A 22382-nucleotide genomic window follows, 5' to 3' on the forward strand; every position below is an offset into this window, starting at 1 on the left:
TTTTTTTTAAAGCCTCGCCTTGGCTGCCTCTGTGTGCCTGTGATTGCAAGGTAAAGCCGGGGCCTGGACTGAGATGTTTTTTGTGTGAAATAAGCAACCGGGTGCCACGTCCGTGCCGTCTCTGGCTTCGAGGGGTCTCAAATTACCCATATTTAATTGTTTATAATTACAGAAAAAATTTAAAAGCAAAAAAACTCTGGCTTCTCCCAGCGGATTTCCATCGACCTCCGTGACTGTGTATGACTTTCTGTTAAAAAATCACCCGAGACGGAGACCAAAAAAATTTCTTATTTGTGAAAGACGCAAGGGCAGGGCATGGCCTTGCTGTATTTCCCTTCCCGGGCTTAATTCCAGCCCGTTTTATTAAAATAATTTATTAAAAATCACCCTCTGGCTCGTCAGACAGGACTCACCCTGACAGCCTTGGCGCTGGCTGTCAGTGTCGGGTGGGGATTTTTCATTTCTTATCCTGTGGTGACATCTTGTGGCCAAAAGGCGGAACTGCACCGGGACGTCCAGGCGTGGGAAAGGGCAGCGGTCTGTGTGCTCGATCTAAACTGGGGCTTTGACCTAAAAGTTTTTCACTGTAAAAAGAGCGACAAAAGGGTCATGTTCCTGCTGTCTCTTGCTTCACAGGGTCTCATTTCATCCTAATTTAATGAGTAGTCATTAAAGAAAAATTTTAACACAAGGCTCTGGCTTCGTCCCAGCGTCTTCCCGCCAGCTGCCAGTCCTGGTCCTTGTCTGTCTGCAAAAAACCACCCGAAACACGCACCTAAAGTTTTCTTTTTGGTGGAATCAGCCACCAAGGGACAGGTTCCTGCTGTGCCTTGCTGCCCGGGGTCTCATTGCAGCTTAATTTATTTTTTTTAATTAGAAAAAATTTTTTAAAGCCTCACGGCGGCTGCCTCCGTGTGTCTGTGTGCTCGATCTAACCTGGGGCCTCGATTAAAAATTTTTTCACTGTAAAATCAGTGATTCTGGGTCAATTGTCTGCTGTGTCTTGCTTCACAGGGTCTGATTTCATCCTAATTTAATTCGTAATAATTAAAGAAATAATTTAATGCCAAACTCTGGCTTTCTCCCAGCGTCTTCCCGCCGGCTGCCAGGCCTGGGCCTTGGCTGTCTGCGTGCTAAAAATCACCCGAATCACGCATCTAAAATTTTCTTTTTGTTGGAATAAGCCACCAAGGGGCAGGTTCCTGCTGTGCCTTTCTGCCCGGGGTCTCATTGCAGCTTAATTTATTTTTTTTAATTAGAAAAAAATTTTTAACACCTCACGGCGGCTGCATCTGTCTGTCTGTGTGTCTGTGTGCTCGATCTAACCTGGGGCCTCGATTTAAATTTTTTCCCTGTAAAATAAGCGACCCCAGGTCATGTTCCTGCTTTCTCCTGCTTCACAGGGTCTGATTTCATCCTAATGTGCCTTGTAATAATTAAAGAAATAATTTACTGCCAAACCCTGGCTTTTTCCCAGCGCCTTCCCGCCGCCTGCCAGGCCTTTTGCCTTGTCTGTGTGTCAAAAATCACCCGAAACACACTCCTAAAATTTTCTATTTGGTGGAGTAAGCCACCAAGTTGCAGGTTTCTGTTGTGCCTTGCTGGCCGGGGTCTCCTTTCAGCTTAATTTATTTTTTTTAATCAGAAAAAATTTTTTAAAGCCTCGCCTTGGCTGCCTCTGTGTGCCTGTGATTGCAAGCTAAAGCCGGGGCCTGGATTGATATGTTTTATGTGTGAAATAAGCAACCGGGTGCCACGTCCGTGCCGTCTCTGGCTTCGAGGGGGTCTCAAATTACCCATATTTAATTTTTTATAATTACAGGAAGATTTTAAAAGCATAAAAACTCTGGCTTCTCCCAGCGGATTTCCATCGACCTCCGTGACTGTGTGCCACTTTCTGTTAAAAAATCACCCGAGACGTAGACAGAAAAAATTTCTTATTTGTGAAAGACGCAAGGGCAGGGCATGGCCTTGCTGTATCTCCCTTCCCGGGCCTTAATTCCAGCCCGTTTTATTAAAATAATTTTTTAAAAATCCCCCTGTGGCTCGTGAGCCGGGATCGACATCGACAGCCTTGGCGCTGGCTGCCTGTGTCAGGTGGGGGTTTTTCATTTCTTATCCTGTGGTGACATCTCGTGGCCAAAAGGCAGAACTTCACCGGGACTTCCAGGCGCGGGCTAAGGGCAGCGATCCGGCCTCCCGAGCCCGGCCAGGGAACCAGGGCCCCGGCCTGGGAGACCGGATCTGTCCCGCTGGGTGGCTCCCGCCTCCCGCCGGACCCGCCTCCCCGGATTGCACTCGGGCCCCGCCCCCCCAGGTCCGTCGTTGTGCATGGTCCCCGGTCCCTCCGTGGGGAAACGCCCCGGGCGGAGACCCTGAGTTCCGCAGTCACTGTTGGGGTGTCTGACTCTCGGGGTGAACCCCCCCGCCCTCAGGGCTCCCTCAGAGAAGCCGGGTCTCCAACAAGCAAGTAGCGACCCAACAAGTAGGCCCGAGGCACGGGCACCGAGCCGGGAAGAGCTCTTAACGAGCTCCCGGGCCCTCCCCGTAGACCTCCCCCGTTTCTCGGTGTTAAGCAAATCCCCCCGGCAACAAAACCAACAAAAATCACACGTCCTTAGGTGTATCTAAAAGCCAGCGCCGCGGCGTCTGGAGAACGTGTTCCTTTTCTGAGTAATTTGACTGTTTTCGGCGCAGTAATTTGACTGTTTTCGGCGCCACGACCACAATGGCGCCCAGGGTGTGAATCTAACCGTAACCCAGGCCTAAATTTTTTTCTCTGGCGAACTCAGCAGCAGCTTGTCACGTTCCTGCTGTCTCTTGCCTCACGGGGTCTGATTTCAGCCTCGGTTAACTTTTTTCAATCAAAAAAAAATTTTTCACACCTCTCTGCGGCTGGCTCTGTGTGTCTGTGTGTTGGATCCTACCCGAGGCCTGGGCCTCAATTTCTTTCTTTCACTGTAAAAGAAACGACCCTGTGTCACGTTCCTGCCGTCCCCCAGCTTCACGGGGGTCTCATTTCAGCCTCATTTAAGTTGTTATAATTAATAAAAAAATTTTAAAGCCTCGCTGTGTCTTCCTCCCCTCGGATTTCCACTGTCTTCCAAGTCTGCGTGTGTCTGTGGGTTCCAATCTAACCCGGAGCCTGCACCTCAATTAATTTATTATCCCTGTGAAATAAACAAGCGTGTGGCAAGTTCCTGCTGTCTCTTGCTTCAAGGTGTCTGATTTCAGCCTAAATGAATATTTTGGGATTAAATAAAATTTTTTAAAGCCTCACTGCAGCTGCCTCTGTGTGCCTGTCTTGTGTGTTTAATGTAACACGGATCCCGGACCCAAAATAATTTTTCCCTGCTAAATAAGCAGCCATGTGTCACGTTCCTGCTCTCTCTTGCTTCCCTGGGTCTGATTTCAGCCTCATTTAATTTTTTACGAGTCAAAAAAAATTTTTTAAGCCCCTCTGTTGCTGCCTCTCTGTGTGTCTCTGTGTGTTCCATCTCACCCAGAGCACGGACCTAAATTAATTATTTCCCTGTGAAATAAGCAGCCACGTGCCACGTTCAGGCTGTGTTTTGCTGCCCTTCCCCGGGGGTCTCATGTCAGCCTATTTTCCCTCAGAGAAGCTGGGTCTCCAACAAGCAAATGCCAATCCAACAAGTAGGCCCGAGGCACGGGCACCGAGCCGGGAAGAGCTCTTAACGAGCTCCTGGGCCCTCCCCGCAGACCTCCCCCGTTTTTCAGTGTTAAGCAAATCCCCCCGGCAACAAAACCAACAAAGATCACACGTCCTTAGGTGTATCTAAAAGCCAGCGACGCGGCGTCTGGAGAACGTGTTCCTTTTCTGAGTAATTTGACTGTTTTCGGCGCCACGACCACAATGGCGCCCAGGGTGTGAATCTAACCGTAACCCAGGCCTAAATTTTTTTCTCCAGCGAAATCAGCAGCAGCTTGTCACGTTCAGGCTTTGTTCTGCCTCACGGGGTCTGATTTCAGCCTCGTTTATCTTTTTACAATCAAAAAAAAATTTTCACACCTCTCTGCGGCTGGCTCTGTGTGTCTGTGTGTTGGATCCTACCCGAGGCCTGGGCCTCAATTTCTTTTCTTCACTGTAAAACAAAGGACCCTGTGTCACGTTCCTGCCGTCTCCCGCTTCACGGGGGTCTCATTTCAGCCTCATTTAAGTTTTTATAATTAATAAAAAATTTTAAAGCCTCGCTGTGTCTTCCTCCCCTCGGATTTCCACTGTCTTCCAAGTCTGCGTGTGTCTGTGTGTTCCAATCTAACCCGGAGCCTGGACCTCAATTAATTTATTTTCCCTGTGAAATAAGCAACCGTGTGGCAGGTTCCTGCTGTCTCTTGCTTCAAGGTGTCTGATTTCAGCCTAAGTCAATTATTTGGGAGTAAATAAAAATTTTAAAAGCCTCACTGCAGCTGCCTCTGTGTGTCTGTCTTGTGTGTTTAATGTAACACGGATCCCGGACCCAAAATAATTTTTTCCCTGTTAAAGAAGCAGCCACGTGTCAGTTTCCTGCTCTCTCTTGCTTCCTGGGGACTGATTTCAGCCTCATTTAATTTTTTAAGATCCAAAAAAAAATATTTAAGGCCTCTCTGTTGCTGCCTCTCTGTGCCTCCCTGTGTGTTCAATCTAACCCAGAACACGGACTTAGATTAATTTTTTCCCTGGGAAATAAGCAGCCACGTGTCACGTTCCTGCTCTCTCTTGCTTCACAGGGTCTGAATTCAGCCTCATCTAATTTTTTAGGATTGAAATAAAATTTTTAAAGGCCTCTCTGTGGCTGCCCCTCTGTGTGTCTGTCTGCGTGTTCGATCTTACCGAGAACACAGACCAAAAATAATTTTTTTCCCTGTGAAATAAGCAACCAGGTGGCACGTTTGTACTGTCTCTTGCTGCGCGGGGTCTCCATTTAGACAGATTTCAATTTATATCACTACATAAAAATTTTACAGCCAAAACCCTGGCTTCTCCCAGCGGATTTCTATCAGCCGCCGTGACTGTGTCCGACTTTCTGTTAAAAAATCACCCGAGACGTAGACCTACAATTTTTTTTATTGGTGAAAGGCGCAAGGGCAGGGCATGGCCTTGCCGTATCTCCCTTCCCGGGGCTTAATTCCAGCCCGTTTTATTAAAATAAATTTTTAAAAATCCCCCTTTGGCTCGTCAGGCAGGACTCACGCTGACAGCCTTGGCGCTGGCTGTCAGTGTCGGTTGGGGATTTTTCATTTCTTATCCTGTGGTGACATCTAGTGGCCAAAAGGCGGAACTGCAGCTGCCGCCCGCCCGCTCAGTTTGGCCGGTCAGTGAATAGGTTTCCCAAGTCAGGGTCAGCACGTCACAGCCGTGCCCCTGCCCGCCGTGTGTCCCTGCAGCCGCCCGCCCGCCCGCCCGCCGCCGCCCCCTGCGCCCCCCCGAGCGAGCGAGCTAAAACTAGACTTGGCCAGACCTAGACCTGGTCCGGGCCCGGGTCACCCAGCTGTCACCCAGCTGTCACTGTAGCTGTCACTGTAGCTGTCACTGTAGCTGTCACTGTAGCTGTCACACTCCTCCTCCTCCTCCTGCCGCAGACGCCTGGGATCGCATGTGTGTGTGCGTGCTTGTGTTGGAGCGGCGGCCCGTTTACTGTCCGGTGCCGGGACCACGACCGGTCTGCCTGCCTGCCGTGCCGCCCGGTCCGTCTGCGGCGGGTGCAGCGTCGGCTCCCGCGGGCCGGCGGGCGGGCGGGTACGTGTGGAGCCTCGGCGGCCGTGTCTGCCCCGTCCGGCATGCCTGCCCCGTGCGACAAACCGCACAGCAAAGTGACAGGGAACGTCAAACACACCGGGGCCGTTCCTGTCTCCAGTCACGGCGCTCGGCAGGCAGGCAGGGCGGGCAGGCGGGCGGCGGCAGGGCTGGCGGGTCGCTGTGCAGCCCGCGGGTACGGAGCGAGCGGGCGAGCCCAGCACGGGGCAGGAGCAGAGAAACCAGCTCTCACGGAGGCGCCCCGGGCCCTCGCCGCTGCAGCCGGTTCCCGTCCCGCGTCCCGGTTCAGGGCCGCTGAGCTGTCAGACGCGTAGGGTTCCCGTGCACTTCAGTGCGCCTGCCCGGCCGGTCCCTCTGGGGACATCTAGTGGCCAAGAGGCGGAACTGCACCTGCCGCGCCGGCACCTCCAGGCTCGCCCGCCCGCCCGCCCGCCCGCCGTCAGTCAGTCAGTCAGGCAGTCAGTCAGTGGGCCGGTGGTCAGCGGGCCGGCCGGTCAGCGGCTACGCTTCCCAAGTCGGGGCCGGCTCCTCACAGCTGTGCCCCGGCCTGCCGCCCTCTCTCTGTGAGAGCAGCATGTGCTGGACACGGACAGACAGAGAGAGAGAGACCCGTCCCGTGTCGGCGGCGGGCGGCGGCGGCGGGCGGGAGCCTTTCCCGTTCTGTCCCTGTGCAGCCGCCCGCCGCCCGCCGCCGCCGCCCGCCGCCGCCGCAGCTTCTGTCCCCCGGGCGAGCGGGCGAGCTCCCAATAGACCCGCGTGGGCGTGTGCGAGCGGCGGCCCGCTTACTCACGGGTGCCGGGACCGCGACCCGGTCTGCCCGTCAGTCTGCCTGCCGTGCCGCCCGGTCCGCCCGTGTCGCGGGCGGCGTCTGCTCCCGTGCGGCGATGCCGTGGCTGCGGCGGCGGCCGTGCCTGCCCCGGCCGGCGTGCCGCCCGCGAGCGAGGAGCCGCACGGCAAAGTGACACGCGTGGGCCGTCCCCGCCTCCCGTCCCGTGTCCGTCCCGGGTCAGGGCCTCCGAGCTGTCAGATCCGTAGGGTCCCCGTCGACTCCAGCGCGCCTGCGCGGCCGGTCCCTCTGGCGGCATCTAGCGGCCAGAAGGCGGAACCGCACCCGATGCCGCCCCGGCCGGCCGCGGGACGTGCCGATTGGCCGGCCGGGGAGGCTATGGTAATCTCTCCGGGGCCCTGCGGCCTCATGGGAAAGTCACCCTCACGGAAAAGACGGTCGGTGGAAGAGGCCCGGGCCGGCCAGGAGCGTGAGGCTATATCCGCGCCCTCTGGGTGCACCGGTGTAAAAACCAAATGGGCGAGCGATCGCCCGTCGCTTCCCTCGGGAGAGCGACAGGGGGGGGGGGAGTCAAAAAAAAGAATTTTTTTTTTAGGCCAGCTGCGGCGGCTGCAGCGGGCTCCGCATCCCGAGCCGGAGCCCGCCTGGGGCCCCACCAGGCCCGGCTCCCGCCGAGCCTCAGGCCCTCCGGAGCAGAGGGGCCCTCTCTGCCCGGGAGGCCCAGGGCGAGGCGGAGCCGGCGACGGCGGCGGCCCCGGGGGAGACAGCGGCCGCCAGGGCAGCAGGAGCCGCATCCCGAAGCGGCGCCTGCGAGGCCGCCCCGGCCGCCTCCCGCCCCAAACCCCGGGCCTCACGGGCAGAGAGGGCCCCTCTGCACCGGAGGCCAAGGGGGGCGAGCGGGAAGGCCGGCGGCGGCCCCGGGGAGAGAGAGACCCCGCAGGAGCCGGCTACTCCCGAGCCGAGGCCTCCGCGGAGCCCCTGGCCGTCACCCCTCCCGGGCTTCCCGGGCAGAGAGGGCCCCTCTGCTCCGGGGAGCCTGGGGAGGGAGTGATGGTCAGCGGGCTTCCGCGGAGGCCGGGCTCCTGCGAGGGGTCTCTCCCCGCTTTCGCAGCTGGCCTTTTTTGGGGGGTTTTACACCGGCTTTTTTTTTTTTTTTTTTCAAAAAATTTTTTTTTGGCGAAAAATTTTCGCTGGACTCTTTTTTTTTATACATTTTTTTATACATTTTTTTATACATTTTTTTATACAGGCGGTCGGTGTGAGGGGGGCCGTTTTTTTGAGGAAGAGAGACGGAGAAGGGGCGGCCCGCGGTCTCCGGGGCCTCGGTGTCGGTGACGTCACTTCCTGGAGACGGCCGGGGCCCTATGTTTACGTGACGTCACTTCCTGGATACGGCCGGGGCCCTTTGTTTACGTGACGTCACTTCCTGGATACGGCCCGCCCCGTGACCCCTCGACGTCACGTCCGGGAGGGGCGGCGCTTCCCGGGCTTGAACCGGCCCACCGACCCTGTGACGTCACATCCGGGTGACCCCCGACCCCTCGACGTCACGTCCGGGACGGGCGGCGCTTCCCGGGGTCGAACCGGCCCCCTGACCCTGTGACGTCACATCCGGGCGACCCCCGACCCCGAGACGTCACGTCCGGGACGGCCCCCGAAACGCCACGTCCGGAGCGGGGTCGGTGACCTCTGACCCCCGACCCCGAGACGTCACTTCCTCTCTCCCAGGGCTCCGTGCGTGCGGCGGCGCGGCGTCGGCGTCGCTTCCTGTTTCCTCCGGTTCCGCTCCGCTCCGGTGACCCGCCTGCCGCTGCACTTGACCGACCGACCGACCGACCGACCGACCGAGTGACTGGCTGGCTGGCTGGCTTCACGAACCTGAGCTGTCTGAGGACCAGGCCGAAGCCTAAATCTAGGCCCACGGCTGCCTGCACCTGCCCGTCACGGGCCCGGAGCCTGACCTGCGCCTGCCTGCCTGCCTGCCTGCCTGCCTGCGTGGGAGCCGAGACCCCCCCCCCCCGCGTGTGAGTGGAGAGAGACCGGGAAGAACCGGGCCAGGTTCTCAGCGGAGCCTCACTCTCAGGACCAGGCCGAAGCCTAAATCTAGGCCCACGGCTGCCTGCGCCTGCCTGTCACGGGTCTGACCTGCGTGTGTTTGGCGAGACCACCACCCACCACCCACCACCCACCACCCACCACCACCCCGTCCTGCGCCCGCACTCTGTGAGTAGAAACTCGAACCTAACCCAGATCCTGACCCAGACGCTCGGCCCGCGGACTAGGCCGAAGCCTAAATCTAGGCTGAGAGCTGAACCTGTCGTGTATCGGTTGGTTGGACGCGGCGCGTCCTGTGATAGTTTAATTCACTCGTTTGTCTACGTGTGTATCGTTTTATTGTGCGCTGGCGACGACGCGTTGGCTACTAATAAAGTGTCCTCCTTGGCGTCTCTGACGTGCAGTCTTCCTCCTGGAGGAGTCCGTCTGTCTGTCTGTCTGTCGGTGGAGTCCTGGAGCTAGTGGGCATTGCTTGGCGGTCAGTGGGAGGTGCCGGGAGCCCGGGGAGGTGTCTACAGGTGTCCACAGATGTCCAGTCCTCACCTGGGAGTCTCTGGGCAGAGTCCTGGAGCTCGTGGGAGGTGCCTGGAGGTCTGTGGGAGGTGACTGGGCATCTGTGGGAGGTGCTACGGTCTCCTGGGCTCCGCCCAGGAGCCCGGGAAGTTACCTGCAAGTGTCTAGTCCTCACCTGGGAGTCTCGGGCAGAGTCCTGGAGCCTGTGGGCGTTGCTTGGAGGTCTGTGGGAGGTGCCTGGAGGTCTGTGGGAGGTGACTGGGCACCTGTGGGAGGTGCTACGGTCTCCTGGGCTCCGCCCAGGAGCCCGGGAAGTTAACTGCAAGTGTCTAGTGCTCACCTGGGAGTCTCTGGGCAGAGTCCTGGAGGTCTGTGGGAGGTGCCTGGAGGTCTGTGGGCGTTGCCTGGAGGTCTGTGGGAGGTGCTACGGTCTCCTGGGCTCCGCCCAGGAGCCCGGGAAGTTAACTGCAAGTCTCTGGTCCTCACCGGGGAGTCTCTGGGCAGAGTCCTGGAGCTCGTGGGAGGTGCCTGGAGGTCTGTGGGAGGTGCCTGGGCGTCTGTGGGAGGTGCTACGGTCTTCTGGGCTCCGCCCAGGAGCCCGAGGAAGTGTTTACAAGTGTCTAGTGCTCACCTGGGAGTCTCTGGGCAGAGTCCTGGAGCTTGTGGGCGTTGCTTGGAGGTCTGTGGGAGGTGCCTGGAGGTCTGTGGGAGGTGCTACGGTCTCCTGGGCTCCGCCCAGGAGCCCGGGAAGTTAACTGCAAGTGTCTAGTCCTCACCTGGGAGTTGCTGGGCAGAGTCCTGGAGCTTGTGGGCGTTGCTTGGATGTCTGTGGGCGTTGCCTGGGGGTCTGTGGGCGTTCCTGGACGTCTGTGGGAGGTGCTACGGTCTCCTGGGCTCCGCCCAGGAGCCCGGGAAGTTAACTGCAAGTGTCTAGTGCTCCCCTGGGAGTCTCAGGGCAGAGTCCTGGAGCCTGTGGGAGGTGCTTGGAGGTCTGTGGGAGGTGCCTGGAGGTCTGTGGGAGGTGACTGGGCACCTGTGGGAGGTGCTACGGTCTCCTGGGCTCCGCCCAGGAGCCCGGGAAGTTAACTGCAAGTGTCTAGTGCTCACCTGGGAGTCTCTGGGCAGAGTCCTGGAGCCTGTGGGAGGTGCTTGGAGGTCTGTGGGCGTTGCCTGGAGGTCTGTGGGAGGTGACTGGGCGTCTGTGGGAGGTGCTACGGTCACCTGGGCTCCGCCCAGGAGCCCGGGAAGTTAACTCCAAGTCTCTAGTGCTCACCTGGGAGTCTCAGGGCAGAGTCCTGGAGCCTGTGGGAGGTGCTTGGAGGTCTGTGGGCGTTGCCTGGAGGTCTGTGGGAGGTGCCTGGGCGTCTGTGGGAGGTGCTACGGTCTCCTGGGCTCCGCCCAGGAGCCCGAAGAAGAGTTTACAAGTGTCCAGTCCTCACCTGGGAGTCTCTGTGAGGAGTCCTGGAGCTCGTGGGAGGTGCTTGGAGGTCTGTGGGCGTTGCCTGGAGGTCTGTGGGAGGTGCCTGGGCGTCTGTGGGAGGTGCTACGGTCTCCTGGGCTCCGCCCAGGAGCCCGGGAAGTTAACTGCAAGTGTCTAGTCCTCACCTGGGAGTTGCTGGGAGGAGTCCTGGAGCTCGTGGGAGGTGCCTGGAGGTCTGTGGGAGGTGCCTGGAGGTCTGTGGGAGGTGCTACGGTCTCCTGGGCTCCGCCCAGGAGCCCGGGAAGTTAACTCCAAGTCTCTAGTGGTCACCTGGGAGTCTGTGGGCAGAGTCCTGGAGCTTGTGGGCGTTGCTTGGAGGTCTGTGGGCGTTGCCTGGAGGTCTGTGGGAGGTGCCTGGAGGGCTGTGGGAGGTGCTACGGTCTCCTGGGCTCCGCCCAGGAGCCCGAGGAAGAGTTTACAAGTGTCTAGTCCTCACCTGGGAGTCTCTGTGAGGAGTCCTGGAGCTTGTGGGAGGTGCCTGGAGGTCTGTGGGCGTTGCCTGGAGGTCTGTGGGAGGTGCTACGGTCTCCTGGGCTCCGCCCAGGAGCCCGGGAAGTTAACTGCAAGTCTCTAGTCCTCACCTGGGAGTCTCTGGGCAGAGTCCTGGAGCTTGTGGGCGTTGCTTGGAGGTCTGTGGGAGGTGCCTGGAGGTCTGTGGGAGGTGCTACGGTCTCCTGGGCTCCGCCCAGGAGCCCGGGAAGTTAACTGCAAGTGTCTAGTCCTCACCTGGGAGTTGCTGGGCAGAGTCCTGGAGCTTGTGGGCGTTGCTTGGATGTCTGTGGGCGTTGCCTGGGGGTCTGTGGGCGTTGCTGGACGTCTGTGGGAGGTGCTACGGTCTCCTGGGCTCCGCCCAGGAGCCCGGGAAGTTAACTGCAAGTGTCTAGTGCTCCCCTGGGAGTCTCAGGGCAGAGTCCTGGAGCCTGTGGGAGGTGCTTGGAGGTCTGTGGGCGTTGCCTGGAGGTCTGTGGGAGGTGCCTGGGCGTCTGTGGGAGGTGCTACGGTCTCCTGGGCTCCGCCCAGGAGCCCGGGAAGTTAACTGCAAGTGTCTAGTCCTCACCTGGGAGTCTCTGGGCAGAGTCCTGGAGCTTGTGGGCGTTGCTTGGAGGTCTGTGGGAGGTGCCTGGGCATCTGTGGGAGGTGCTACGGTCTCCTGGGCTCCGCCCAGGAGCCCGGGAAGTTAACTGCAAGTGTCTAGTGCTCACCTGGGAGTCTCAGGGCAGAGTCCTGGAGCCTGTGGGAGGTGCTTGGAGGTCTGTGGGAGGTGCCTGGAGGTCTGTGGGAGGTGACTGGGCGCCTGTGGGAGGTGCTACGGTCTCCTGGGCTCCGCCCAGGAGCCCGGGAAGTTAACTGCAAGTGTCTAGTGCTCACCTGGGAGTCTCTGGGCAGAGTCCTGGAGCCTGTGGGAGGTGCTTGGAGGTCTGTGGGCGTTGCCTGGAGGTCTGTGGGAGGTGCCTGGGCGTCTGTGGGAGGTGCTACGGTCTCCTGGGCTCCGCCCAGGAGCCCGGGAAGTTAACTCCAAGTCTCTAGTGCTCACCTGGGAGTCTCAGGGCAGAGTCCTGGAGCCTGTGGGCGTTGCTTGGAGGTCTGTGGGCGTTGCCTGGAGGTCTGTGGGAGGTGCCTGGGCATCTGTGGGAGGTGCTACGGTCTCCTGGGCTCCGCCCAGGAGCCCGAAGAAGAGTTTACAAGTGTCCAGTCCTCACCTGGGAGTCTCTGTGAGGAGTCCTGGAGCTCGTGGGAGGTGCTTGGAGGTCTGTGGGCGTTGCCTGGAGGTCTGTGGGAGGTGCCTGGGCGTCTGTGGGAGGTGCTACGGTCTCCTGGGCTCCGCCCAGGAGCCCGAGGAAGTGTTTACAAGTGTCTAGTGCTCACCTGGGAGTCTCTGGGCAGAGTCCTGGAGCTTGTGGGCGTTGCTTGGAGGTCTGTGGGAGGTGCCTGGAGGTCTGTGGGAGGTGCTACGGTCTCCTGGGCTCCGCCCAGGAGCCCGGGAAGTTAACTGCAAGTGTCTAGTGCTCACCTGGGAGTCTCTGGGCAGAGTCCTGGAGGTCTGTGGGAGGTGCCTGGAGGTCTGTGGGCGTTGCCTGGAGGTCTGTGGGAGGTGACTGGGCATCTGTGGGAGGTGCTACGGTCTCCTGGGCTCTGCCCAGGAGCCCGAGGAAGAGTTTACAAGTGTCTAGTCCTCACCTGGGAGTCTCGGGCAGAGTCCTGGAGCCTGTGGGAGGTGCTTGGAGGTCTGTGGGAGGTGCCTGGAGGTCTGTGGGAGGTGCCTGGAGGTCTGTGGGAGGTGCTACGGTCTCCTGGGCTCCGCCCAGGAGCCCGAGGAAGTGTTTACAAGTGTCTAGTTCTCACCTGGGAGTCTCAGGGCAGAGTCCTGGAGCCTGTGGGAGGTGCTTGGAGGTCTGTGGGCGTTGCCTGGAGGTCTGTGGGAGGTGCCTGGGCGTCTGTGGGAGGTGCTACGGTCTCCTGGGCTCCGCCCAGGAGCCCGGGAAGTTAACTGCAAGTGTCTAGTGCTCACCTGGGAGTCTCAGGGCAGAGTCCTGGAGCCTGTGGGAGGTGCTTGGAGGTCTGTGGGCGTTGCCTGGAGGTCTGTGGGAGGTGACTGGGCGTCTGTGGGAGGTGCTACGGTCTCCTGGGCTCCGCCCAGGACCCCGGGAAGTTAACTGCAAGTGTCTAGTCCTCACCTGGGAGTCTCAGGGCAGAGTCCTGGAGCCTGTGGGAGGTGCTTGGAGGTCTGTGGGCGTTGCCTGGAGGTCTGTGGGAGGTGCCTGGGCATCTGTGGGAGGTGCTACGGTCTCCTGGGCTCCGCCCAGGAGCCCGAGGAAGTGTTTACAAGTGTCCAGTGCTCACCTGGGAGTCTCTGGGCAGAGTCCTGGAGCCTGTGGGAGGTGCTTGGAGGTCTGTGGGCGTTGCCAGGAGGTCTGTGGGCGTTGCTGGACGTCTGTGGGAGGTGCTACGGTCTCCTGGGCTCCGCCCAGGAGCCCGAGGAAGTGTTTACAAGTGTCCAGTGCTCACCTGGGAGTCTCTGGGCAGAGTCCTGGAGCTTGTGGGCGTTGCTTGGAGGTCTGTGGGAGGTGCCTGGAGGTCTGTGGGAGGTGCCTGGGCGTCTGTGGGAGGTGCTACGGTCTCCTGGGCTCCGCCCAGGAGCCCGAGGAAGTGTTTACAAGTGTCCAGTGCTCACCTGGAGGTCTCTGGGCAGAGTCCTGGAGCTCGTGGGAGGTGCCTGGAGGTCTGTGGGCGTTGCCTGGAGGTCTGTGGGAGGTGCTACGGTCTCCTGGGCTCCGCCCAGGAGCCCGGGAAGTTAACTCCAAGTCTCTAGTGCTCACCTGGGAGTCTCTGGGCAGAGTCCTGGAGCCTGTGGGAGGTGCCTGGAGGTCTGTGGGCGTTGCCTGGAGGTCTGTGGGAGGTGCGTGGGCATCTGTGGGAGGTGCTACGGTCTCCTGGGCTCCGCCCAGGAGCCTGGGAGGTTAACTGCAAGTGTCTAGTCCTCACCTGGGAGTCTCTGTGAGGAGTCCTGGAGCTTGTGGGAGGTGCCTGGAGGTCTGTGGCCGTTGCCTGGACGTCTGTGGGAGGTGCTACGGTCTCCTTGGCTCCGCCCAGGAGCCCGGGAAGTTAACTGCAAGTGTCTAGTCCTCACCTGGGAGTCTCTGGGCAGAGTCCTGGAGCTTGTGGGCGTTGCTTGGAGGTCTGTGGGAGGTGCCTGGACGTCTGTGGGAGGTGCTACGGTCTCCTGGGCTCCGCCCAGGAGCCCGAGGAAGTGTTTACAAGTGTCTAGTGCTCACCTGGGAGTCTCTGGGCAGAGTCCTGGAGCTTGTGGGCGTTGCCTGGAGGTCTGTGGGAGGTGCCTGGGCATCTGTGGGAGGTGCTACGGTCTCCTGGGCTCCGCCCAGGAGCCCGGGAAGTTAACTCCAAGTCTCTAGTGCTCACCTGGGAGTCTCAGGGCAGAGTCCTGGAGCCTGTGGGAGGTGCTTGGAGGTCTGTGGGCGTTGCCTGGAGGTCTGTGGGAGGTGCCTGGGCGTCTGTGGGAGGTGCTACGGTCTCCTGGGCTCCGCCCAGGACCCCGGGAAGTTACCTGCAAGTGTCTAGTGCTCCCCTGGGAGACTGTGGGAGGTGCCTGGAGCCTGTGGGCGTTGCTTGGAGGTCTGTGGGCGTAGCCTGGAGGTCTGTGGGAGGTGCTACGGTCTCCTGGGCTCCGCCCAGGAGCCCGGGAAGTTAACTGCAAGTCTCTAGTCCTCACCTGGGAGTCTCAGGGCAGAGTCCTGGAGCCTGTGGGAGGTGCCTGGAGGTCTGTGGGCGTTGCCTGGAGGTCTGTGGGAGGTGCCTGGGCATCTATGGGAGGTGCTACGGTCTCCTGGGCTCCGCCCAGGAGCCCGAGGAAGTGTTTACAAGTGTCTAGTGCACACCTGGGAGTCTCTGGGCAGAGTCCTGGAGCATGTGGGCGTAGCTTGGAGGTCTGGGGGCGTTGCCTGGACGTCTGTGGGAGGTGACTGGGCGCCTGTGGGGGGTGCTACGGTCTCCTGGGCTCCGCCCAGGAGCCCGGGAAATTAACTCCAAGTCTCTAGTGCTCACCTGGGAGTCTCTGGGCAGAGTCCTGGAGCCTGTGGGAGGTGCTTGGAGGTCTGTGGGAGGTGCCTGGGGGTCTGTGGGAGGTGCTACGGTCTCCTGGGCTCCGCCCAGGAGCCCGAGGAAGTGTTTACAAGTGTCTAGTGCTCACCTGGGAGTCTCTGGGCAGAGTCCTGGAGCTTGTGGGAGGTGCTTGGAGGTCTGTGGGCGTTGTCTGGAGGTCTGTGGGAGGTGCCTGGGCATCTGTGGGAGGTGCTACGGTATCCTGGGCTCCGCCCAGGAGACCGAGGAAGTGTTTACAAGTGTCTAGTCCTCACCTGGGAGTCACTGGGAGGAGTCCTGAAGCTTGTGGGCGTTGCCTGGAGGTCTGTGGGAGGTGCCTGGAGGTCTGTGGGAGGTGCCTGGGCATCTGTGGGAGGTGCTACGGTCTCCTGGGCTCCGCCCAGGAGCCCGAGGAAGAGTTTACAAGTGTCTAGTCTTCACCTGGGAGTCTCTGGGCAGAGTCCTGGAGCCTGTGGGAGGTGCCTGGAGGTCTGTGGGAGGTGCCTGGGCATCTGTGGGAGGTGCTACGGTCTCCTGGGCTCCGCCCAGGAGCCCGGGAAGTTAACTGCAAGTGTCTAGTCCTCACCTGGGAGTCTCTGGGCAGAGTCCTGGAGCTTGTGGGCGTTGCTTGGAGGTCTGTGGGAGGTGCCTGGAGGTCTGTGGGAGGTGCCTGGGCGTCTGTGGGAGGTGCTACGGTCTCCTGGGCTCCGCCCAGGAGCCCGGGAAGTTAACTGCAAGTGTCTAGTGCTCACCTGGGAGTCTCTGGGCAGAGTCCTGGAGCTTGTGGGCATTGCTTGGAGGTCTGTGGGAGGTGCCTGGAGGTCTGTGGGAGGTGCCTGGGCGTCTGTGGGAGGTGCTACGGTCTCCTGGGCTCCGCCCAGGAGCCCGAGGAAGAGTTTACAAGTGTCTAGTGCTCACCTGGGAGTCTCTGGGAGGAGTCCTGGAGCTTGTGGGAGGTGCCTGGAGGTCTGTGGGAGGTGCCTGGAGGTCTGTGGGAGGTGCTACGGTCTCCTGGGCTCCGCCCAGGAGCCCGGGAAGTTAACTGCAAGTGTCTAGTCCTCACCTGGGAGTCTCTGGGCAGAGTCCTGGAGCTTGTGGGAGGTGCTTGGAGGTCTGGGGGCGTTGCCTGGAGGTCTGTGGGCGATGCTGGACGTCTGTGGGAGGTGCTACGGTCTCATGGGCGGAGCCCAGGAGCCCGAGAAGGTGGACACAAGTCTCTAGTCCTCACCTGGGAGTCTCTGGGCAGAGTCCTGGAGCCTGTGGGAGGTGCTTGGAGGTCTGTGGGCGTTGCCTGGAGGTCTGTGGGAGGTGCCTGGGCGTCTGTGGGAGGTGCTACGGTCTCCTGGGCGGAGCCCAGGAGCCCGGGAAGTTAACTCCAAGTCTCTAGTGCTCACCTGGGAGTCTCTGGGCAGAGTCCTGGAGCCTGTGGGAGGTGCCTGGAGGCCTGTGGGCGTTGCCTGGAGGTCTGTGGGAGGTGCCTGGGCATCTGTGGGAGGTGCTACGGTCTCCTGGGCTCGGCCCAGGAGCCCGGGAGGTTAACTGCAAGTGTCTAGTCCTCACCTGGGAGTCTCAGGGCAGAGTCCTGGAGCCTGTGGGAGGTGCTTGGAGGTCTGTGGGCGTTGCCTGGAGGTCTGTGGGAGGTGCCTGGGCGTCTGTGGGAGGTGCTACGGTCTCCTGGGCTCCGCCCAGGAGCCCGGGAGGTTACCTGCAAGTGTCTAGTCCTCACCTGGGAGTCTCAGGGCAGAGTCCTGGAGCCTGTGGGAGGTGCTTGGAGGTCTGTGGGCGTTGCCTGGAGGTCTGTGGGAGGTGCCTGGGCATCTGTGGGAGGTGCTACGGTCTCCTGGGCTCCGCCCAGGAGCCCGAGGAAGTGTTTACAAGTGTCCAGTGCGCACCTGGGAGTCTCTGGGCAGAGTCCTGGAGCTTGTGGGCGTTCCTTGGAGGTCTGTGGGAGGTGCCTGGAGGTCTGTGGGAGGTGCCTGGAGGTCTGTGGGAGGTGCTACGGTCTCCTGGGCTCCGCCCAGGAGCCCGAGGAAGTGTTTACAAGTGTCCAGTGCTCACCTGGGGGTCTCTGGGCAGAGTCCTGGAGCTCGTGGGAGGTGCCTGGAGGTCTGTGGGCGTTGCCTGGAGGTCTGTGGGAGGTGCTACAGTCTCCTGGGCTCCGCCCAGGAGCCCGGGAAGTTAACTCCAAGTGTCTAGTGCTCACCTGGGAGTCTCTGGGCAGAGTCCTGGAGCCTGTGGGAGGTGCCTGGAGGTCTGTGGGCGTTGCCTGGAGGTCTGTGGGAGGTGCCTGGGCGTCTGTGGGAGGTGCTACGGTCTCCTGGGCTCCGCCCAGGAGCCCGAGGAAGTGTTTACAAGTGTCTAGTCCTCACCTGGGAGTCTCTGGGAGGAGTCCTGGAGCCTGTGGGAGGTGCTTGGAGGTCTGGGGGCGTTGCCTGGAGGTCTTTGGGAGGTGCCTGGAGGTCTGTGGGAGGTGCTACGGTCTCCTGGGCTCCGCCCAGGAGCCCGGGAAGTTAACTCCAAGTGTCTAGTCCTCACCTGGGAGTCTCTGGGCAGAGTCCTGGAGCCTGTGGGAAGTGCGTGGAGGTCTGTGGGCGTTGCCTGGAGGTCTGTGGGAGGTGCCTGGAGGTCTGTGGGAGGTGCTACGGTCTCCTGGGCTCCGCCCAGGAGCCCGAGGAAGAGTTTACAAGTGTCTAGTCCTCACCTGGGAGTCTCTGTGAGGAGTCCTGGAGCTTGTGGGAGGTGCCTGGAGGTCTGTGGGAGGTGCCTGGAGGTCTGTGGGAGGTGCCTGGGTGTCTGTGGGAGGTGCTACGGTCTCCTGGGCTCCGCCCAGGAGCCCGGGAAGTTACCTGCAAGTGTCTAGTGCTCCCTTGGGAGTCTCAGGGCAGAGTCCTGGAGCCTGTGGGAGGTGCTTGGAGGTCTGTGGGCGTTGCCTGGAGGTCTGTGGGAGGTGCCTGGGCATCTGTGGGAGGTGCTACGGTCTCCTGGGCTCCGCCCAGGAGCCCGAGGAAGTGTTTACAAGTGTCTAGTCCTCACCTGGGAGTCTCTGTGAGGAGTCCTGGAGCTTGTGGGAGGTGCCTGGAGGTCTGTGGGAGGTGCCTGGAGGTCTGTGGGAGGTGCCTGGGCTTCTGTGGGAGGTGCTACGGTCTCCTGGGCTCCGCCCAGGAGCCCGAGAAAGAGTTTACAAGTGTCTAGTGCTCACCTGGGAGTCTCGGGGCAGAGTCCTGGAGCTTGTGGGCGTTGCTTGGAGGTCTGTGGGAGGTGCCTGGAGGTCTGTGGGAGGTGCTACGGTCTCCTGGGCTCCGCCCAGGAGCCCGGGAAGTTACCTGCAAGTGTCTAGTGCTCACCTGGGAGTCTCTGTGAGGACTCCTGGAGCTTGTGGGAGGTGCCTGGAGGTCTGTGGGAGGTGCCTGGAGGTCTGTGGGAGGTGCCTGGGCTTCTGTGGGAGGTGCTACGGTCTCCTGGGCTCCGCCCAGGAGCCCGAGAAAGAGTTTACAAGTGTCTAGTGCTCACCTGGGAGTCTCGGGGCAGAGTCCTGGAGCTTGTGGGCGTTGCTTGGAGGTCTGTGGGAGGTGCCTGGAGGTCTGTGGGAGGTGCTACGGTCTCCTGGGCTCCGCCCAGGAGCCCGGGAAGTTACCTGCAAGTGTCTAGTGCTCACCTGGGAGTCTCTGTGAGGAGTCCTGGAGCTTGTGGGAGGTGCCTGGAGGTCTGTGGGAGGTGCCTGGAGGTCTGTGGGAGGTGCCTGGGTGTCTGTGGGAGGTGCTACGGTCTCCTGGGCTCCGCCCAGGACCCCGGGAAGTTACCTGCAAGTGTCTAGTGCTCACCTGGGAGACTGTGGGAGGTGCTTGGAGGTCTGTGGGCGTTGCCTAGAGGTCTGTGGGAGGTGCCTGGAGGTCTGTAGGAGGTGCTACGGTCTCCTGGGCTCCGCCCAGGAGCCCGAGGAAGAGTTTACAAGTGTCTAGTCCTCACCTGGGAGTCTCTGTGAGGAGTCCTGGAGCTCGTGGGAGGTGCCTGGAGGTCTGTGGGTGTTGCCTGGACGTCTGTGGGAGGTGCTACGGTCTCCTGGGCTCCGCCCAGGAGCCCGGGAAATTAACTGCAAGTGTCTAGTCCTCACCTGGGAGTCTCTGGGCAAGGTCCTGGAGCTTGTGGGCGTTGCTTGGGGGTCTGTGGGAGGTGCCTGGGCGTCTGTGGGAGGTGCTACGGTCTCCTGGGCTCCGCCCAGGAGCCCGGGAAGTTAACTGCAAGTGTCTAGTCCTCACCTGGGAGTCTCAGGGCAGAGTCCTGGAGCCTGTGGGAGGTGCTTGGAGGTCTGTGGGAGGTGACTGGGCGTCTGTGGGAGGTGCTACGCTCTCCTGTGCTCCGCCCAGGATCCCGGGGAAGTGCCTAAGGGACACTGGACCCTACCTGGAAGTCCTAACCCTGGACTCTCCTAACCCTTACCCTAGCTGCACCGTAACCCTAGCTTCACTGTAACCCTAGCCTCACCGTAACCCTAGCTGCACCGTAACCCTAGCTGCACCGTAACCCTAGCCTCACCGTAACCCTAGCCTCACCGTAACCCTAGCCTCACCGTAACCCTAGCTGCACCGTAACCCTAGCCTCACCGTAACCCTAGCTGCACCGTAACCCTAGCCTCACCGTAACCCTAGCTGCACCGTAACCCTAGCTGCACCGTAACCCTAGCCTCACCGTAACCCTAGCCTCACCGTAACCCTAGCTGCACCGTAACCCTAGCCTCACCGTAACCCTAGCTGCACCGTAACCCTAACCCTAACCCCTGTTCTCAGCCTGTGCCCAAGGGCGACAGGCAAGGCAGCTCACAGCGTGAGGACTCTGCTGAGAAAACACCTTCTCTGGGCCGGACAGAGCCTCCCGGGTGACACGAGTACACACAGGGCCTCCCCCCCGAAATAAGAACCTAGCAGTCGGTGGTCGCGTCACGGAGAGCGCGGGCGGGCGGGCGTCCTGCGGGGAGAGAGAGAGAGAGCAGAGTCCGGTCATTAGCGGGCGCCCGGACGGAGAGACAGCGTCGTCCCCCCCCCCCCGCCGCCCCCGTAGACCCAGGCTCACACTCAGCGCCCGTCGCACGGGGACATTTCTCATTTCTTATCCTCTGGCGACATCTAGTGGCCAAAAGGCGGAACTGCAGCCGCCGGCCAACAGCGCGTCCGTCCCTGTACAGCGTCCCCCGACCGCCCCGCCGGAAACGGCCGGAGCGGGGAACTTTGGTTCCGCCCTCACGGGGGTGCCGCTGACTCTCGGGTGGGGGACCCCGCCCCGCCCCCATCCCGTCCCGCGGTGGTGAGGGGGTCCCCGGCGCGGAGACCGGGACCCTCGGTGCCACGCCGCGGGAGCCCGAGCCCCACTCCCGCGCGCGCCTGCCTGCGTGTGTGTGTGTGTGGGTGGGTGGGTGGGGGGGTGAGGGGTGGACGACCCGCGTCCGGGGTCCGTCGGGGTGCGGGGGTCCCCGCCGCCCCACAGAGCGCGGCGACCCGGGTGGGAACCCCGAGTCCCGCAGACCCACGGGAGCCCGAGCGTCCGTGGGGAAGGGGGAACCTCGTCGCGAGCGCGTCCCGCGGGGCGAGGGGTCCGCGGGCTCCTTCCTCGCACACACGGGGACCCCGAGTCCCGCCCGCCCGACCCCCACACGAGACAGGGCCGCCTCGTCGGCCACAGTCGCACGCGCTCCGCACCCACCCCCTGGCCGCCGCCGAAAAACAGCCACCGCCTCCTTTCTCTCTCTTTTTCTTTTTTTTTTTTTTACTCAGACACAAGGAACAGAACCGACATAAAACCGTCAGGGCGGCGAGCCGGGGACCGGCTCCGGGTTTCTCACGCTCCGGTTCCCACGGGCAGCTCCCGGCTCTCACCGCTCTCCGGCGCCACCCGGCGGCCGGTTCGCGAAACCGCGCCCGCCACCGGGAACTCCCGGGCGACCGGGCCCGTTACCGGGACCCGCCGGGCGCCGGGCGCCGGGCTCGCCCGTGCCCGCCCGCCGCGTGGAGACGCCCGCGCGTTTCTCGGTTCCCACACCCTCCCAGCGGCAGGGAGACGGGGTCCCTCCGGGCGGCGGCTGGGGTGGAAACCGCCGCCGCCGCCGCCGCCGCCGTCGCCATGTTGGATGCCCGGTCTCCGTCCCGCTGGGACGTTCGGTCGCTTAGCGGCCCGAGAATCGCTCCCGCTCGCTCAGAATCACCGCCGTCCCGCCCGCCCGCCTCCCCGCGGTCCCCTGCCTCGGCGGCGGCGGCGTGGACCGCGTGGAGCGAGGCCGCCGCGGGCCCCGCCGCCGCCGCCGCCGCCGCCGCCATGTTGGATGCCCGGTCTCCGTCCCGCTGGGACGTTCGGTCGCTTAGCGGCCCGAGAATCGCTCCCGCTCGCTCAGAATCACCACCGTCCCGCCCGCCCGCCTCCCCGCGGTCCCCTGCCTCGGCGGCGGCGGCGGCGTGGACCGCGTGGAGCGAGGCCGCCGCGGGCCCCGCCGCCGCCGCCGCCGCCGCCGGCGCCATCTTGGCCGGCCGGTCCCTGCTTTCACAGACCGTTTCTGTCGTTTCCTTGTACCTCGAATCCCTCCGGGATCACGGCGATACGATCCGCCGGCCTCCCTGCGGCCCCCGGCCTCGGCGGCGGCGGCGAGGGCCGCTGGGATTAGAACCGGCAAAGCCGCGGCGGCGGCGGCGGACGGCGGCGGCGGCGATGATGGCCTCGGAGCCTCGCCCGGCAGGTCCTCGTCTCCAGCCACCCGTGTCGGTCGCCTCACGTCCTGGGAGTCGCTCCGGCCCGCTCGGGGTCACGGCGATACGATCCGCCGGCCTCCACGCGGCCCCCGCCGAGGCGGCGGCGAGGGCCGACGGGATTAGAACCGGCCAGGCCTCGGCGTGCGTCCCCGGCTCCCGTCCCGGTCGCCATGTTGCCCGCCACGCCGTTTCCAGTTTCGTTAATTTTTAAAGAGACAGTGTCGGTTTTTTCGCGTCTCAGAATTCAGATTCAGGCCGTGTTTGGCCTCACGGGGTCTGATTTCTGCCCGCTTTAGATTTATTAATTAAAGAGAAAATTTAACGCCAAACCCTGGTTTTCTCCCAGCGTCTTCCCGCCTGCTGCCAGGCCTGGGCCTTGTCTGTCTGCGTGTTAAAAATCACCCGAAACACACACCTAAAATTTTCTTTTTGTTGGAATAAGCCACCAAGGGACAGGTTCCT

At 61.6% G+C, this 22382-nt stretch overlaps 1 protein-coding gene across 1 annotated transcript; it reads left to right on the forward strand.

Annotated features, from left to right (window-relative positions):
• Nucleotides 1-2728: 2728 nt before the first annotated feature.
• Nucleotides 2729-22131, forward strand: LOC127186233 (collagen alpha-1(I) chain-like). The gene is made up of 8 exons (XM_051142677.1): nt 2729-2740; nt 5584-5740; nt 5859-6272; nt 6352-7014; nt 7141-7598; nt 19974-20062; nt 20314-20448; nt 20955-22131. Exons 1-8 carry the CDS (start codon nt 2729-2731, stop codon nt 22129-22131), a joined length of 3105 nt encoding a protein of 1034 aa, XP_050998634.1.
• The last annotated feature ends 251 nt before the right edge of the window (nt 22132-22382 follow it).

This window comes from Acomys russatus, unplaced genomic scaffold (assembly GCF_903995435.1).
Source record: "Acomys russatus unplaced genomic scaffold, mAcoRus1.1, whole genome shotgun sequence".
Taxonomy (NCBI): Eukaryota; Metazoa; Chordata; class Mammalia; order Rodentia; family Muridae; genus Acomys; species Acomys russatus.

Coding starts and splice junctions, on each gene's coding strand:
- LOC127186233 (XM_051142677.1), top strand. Junction 7,599..19,973: donor AGCCTGGGGAGGGAGTGATG/GTCAGCGGGCTT, acceptor CCCTGTTCTCAG/CCTGTGCCCAAGGGCGACAG. Junction 20,063..20,313: donor GGCCGGACAGAGCCTCCCGG/GTGACACGAGTA, acceptor GGCGACATCTAG/TGGCCAAAAGGCGGAACTGC.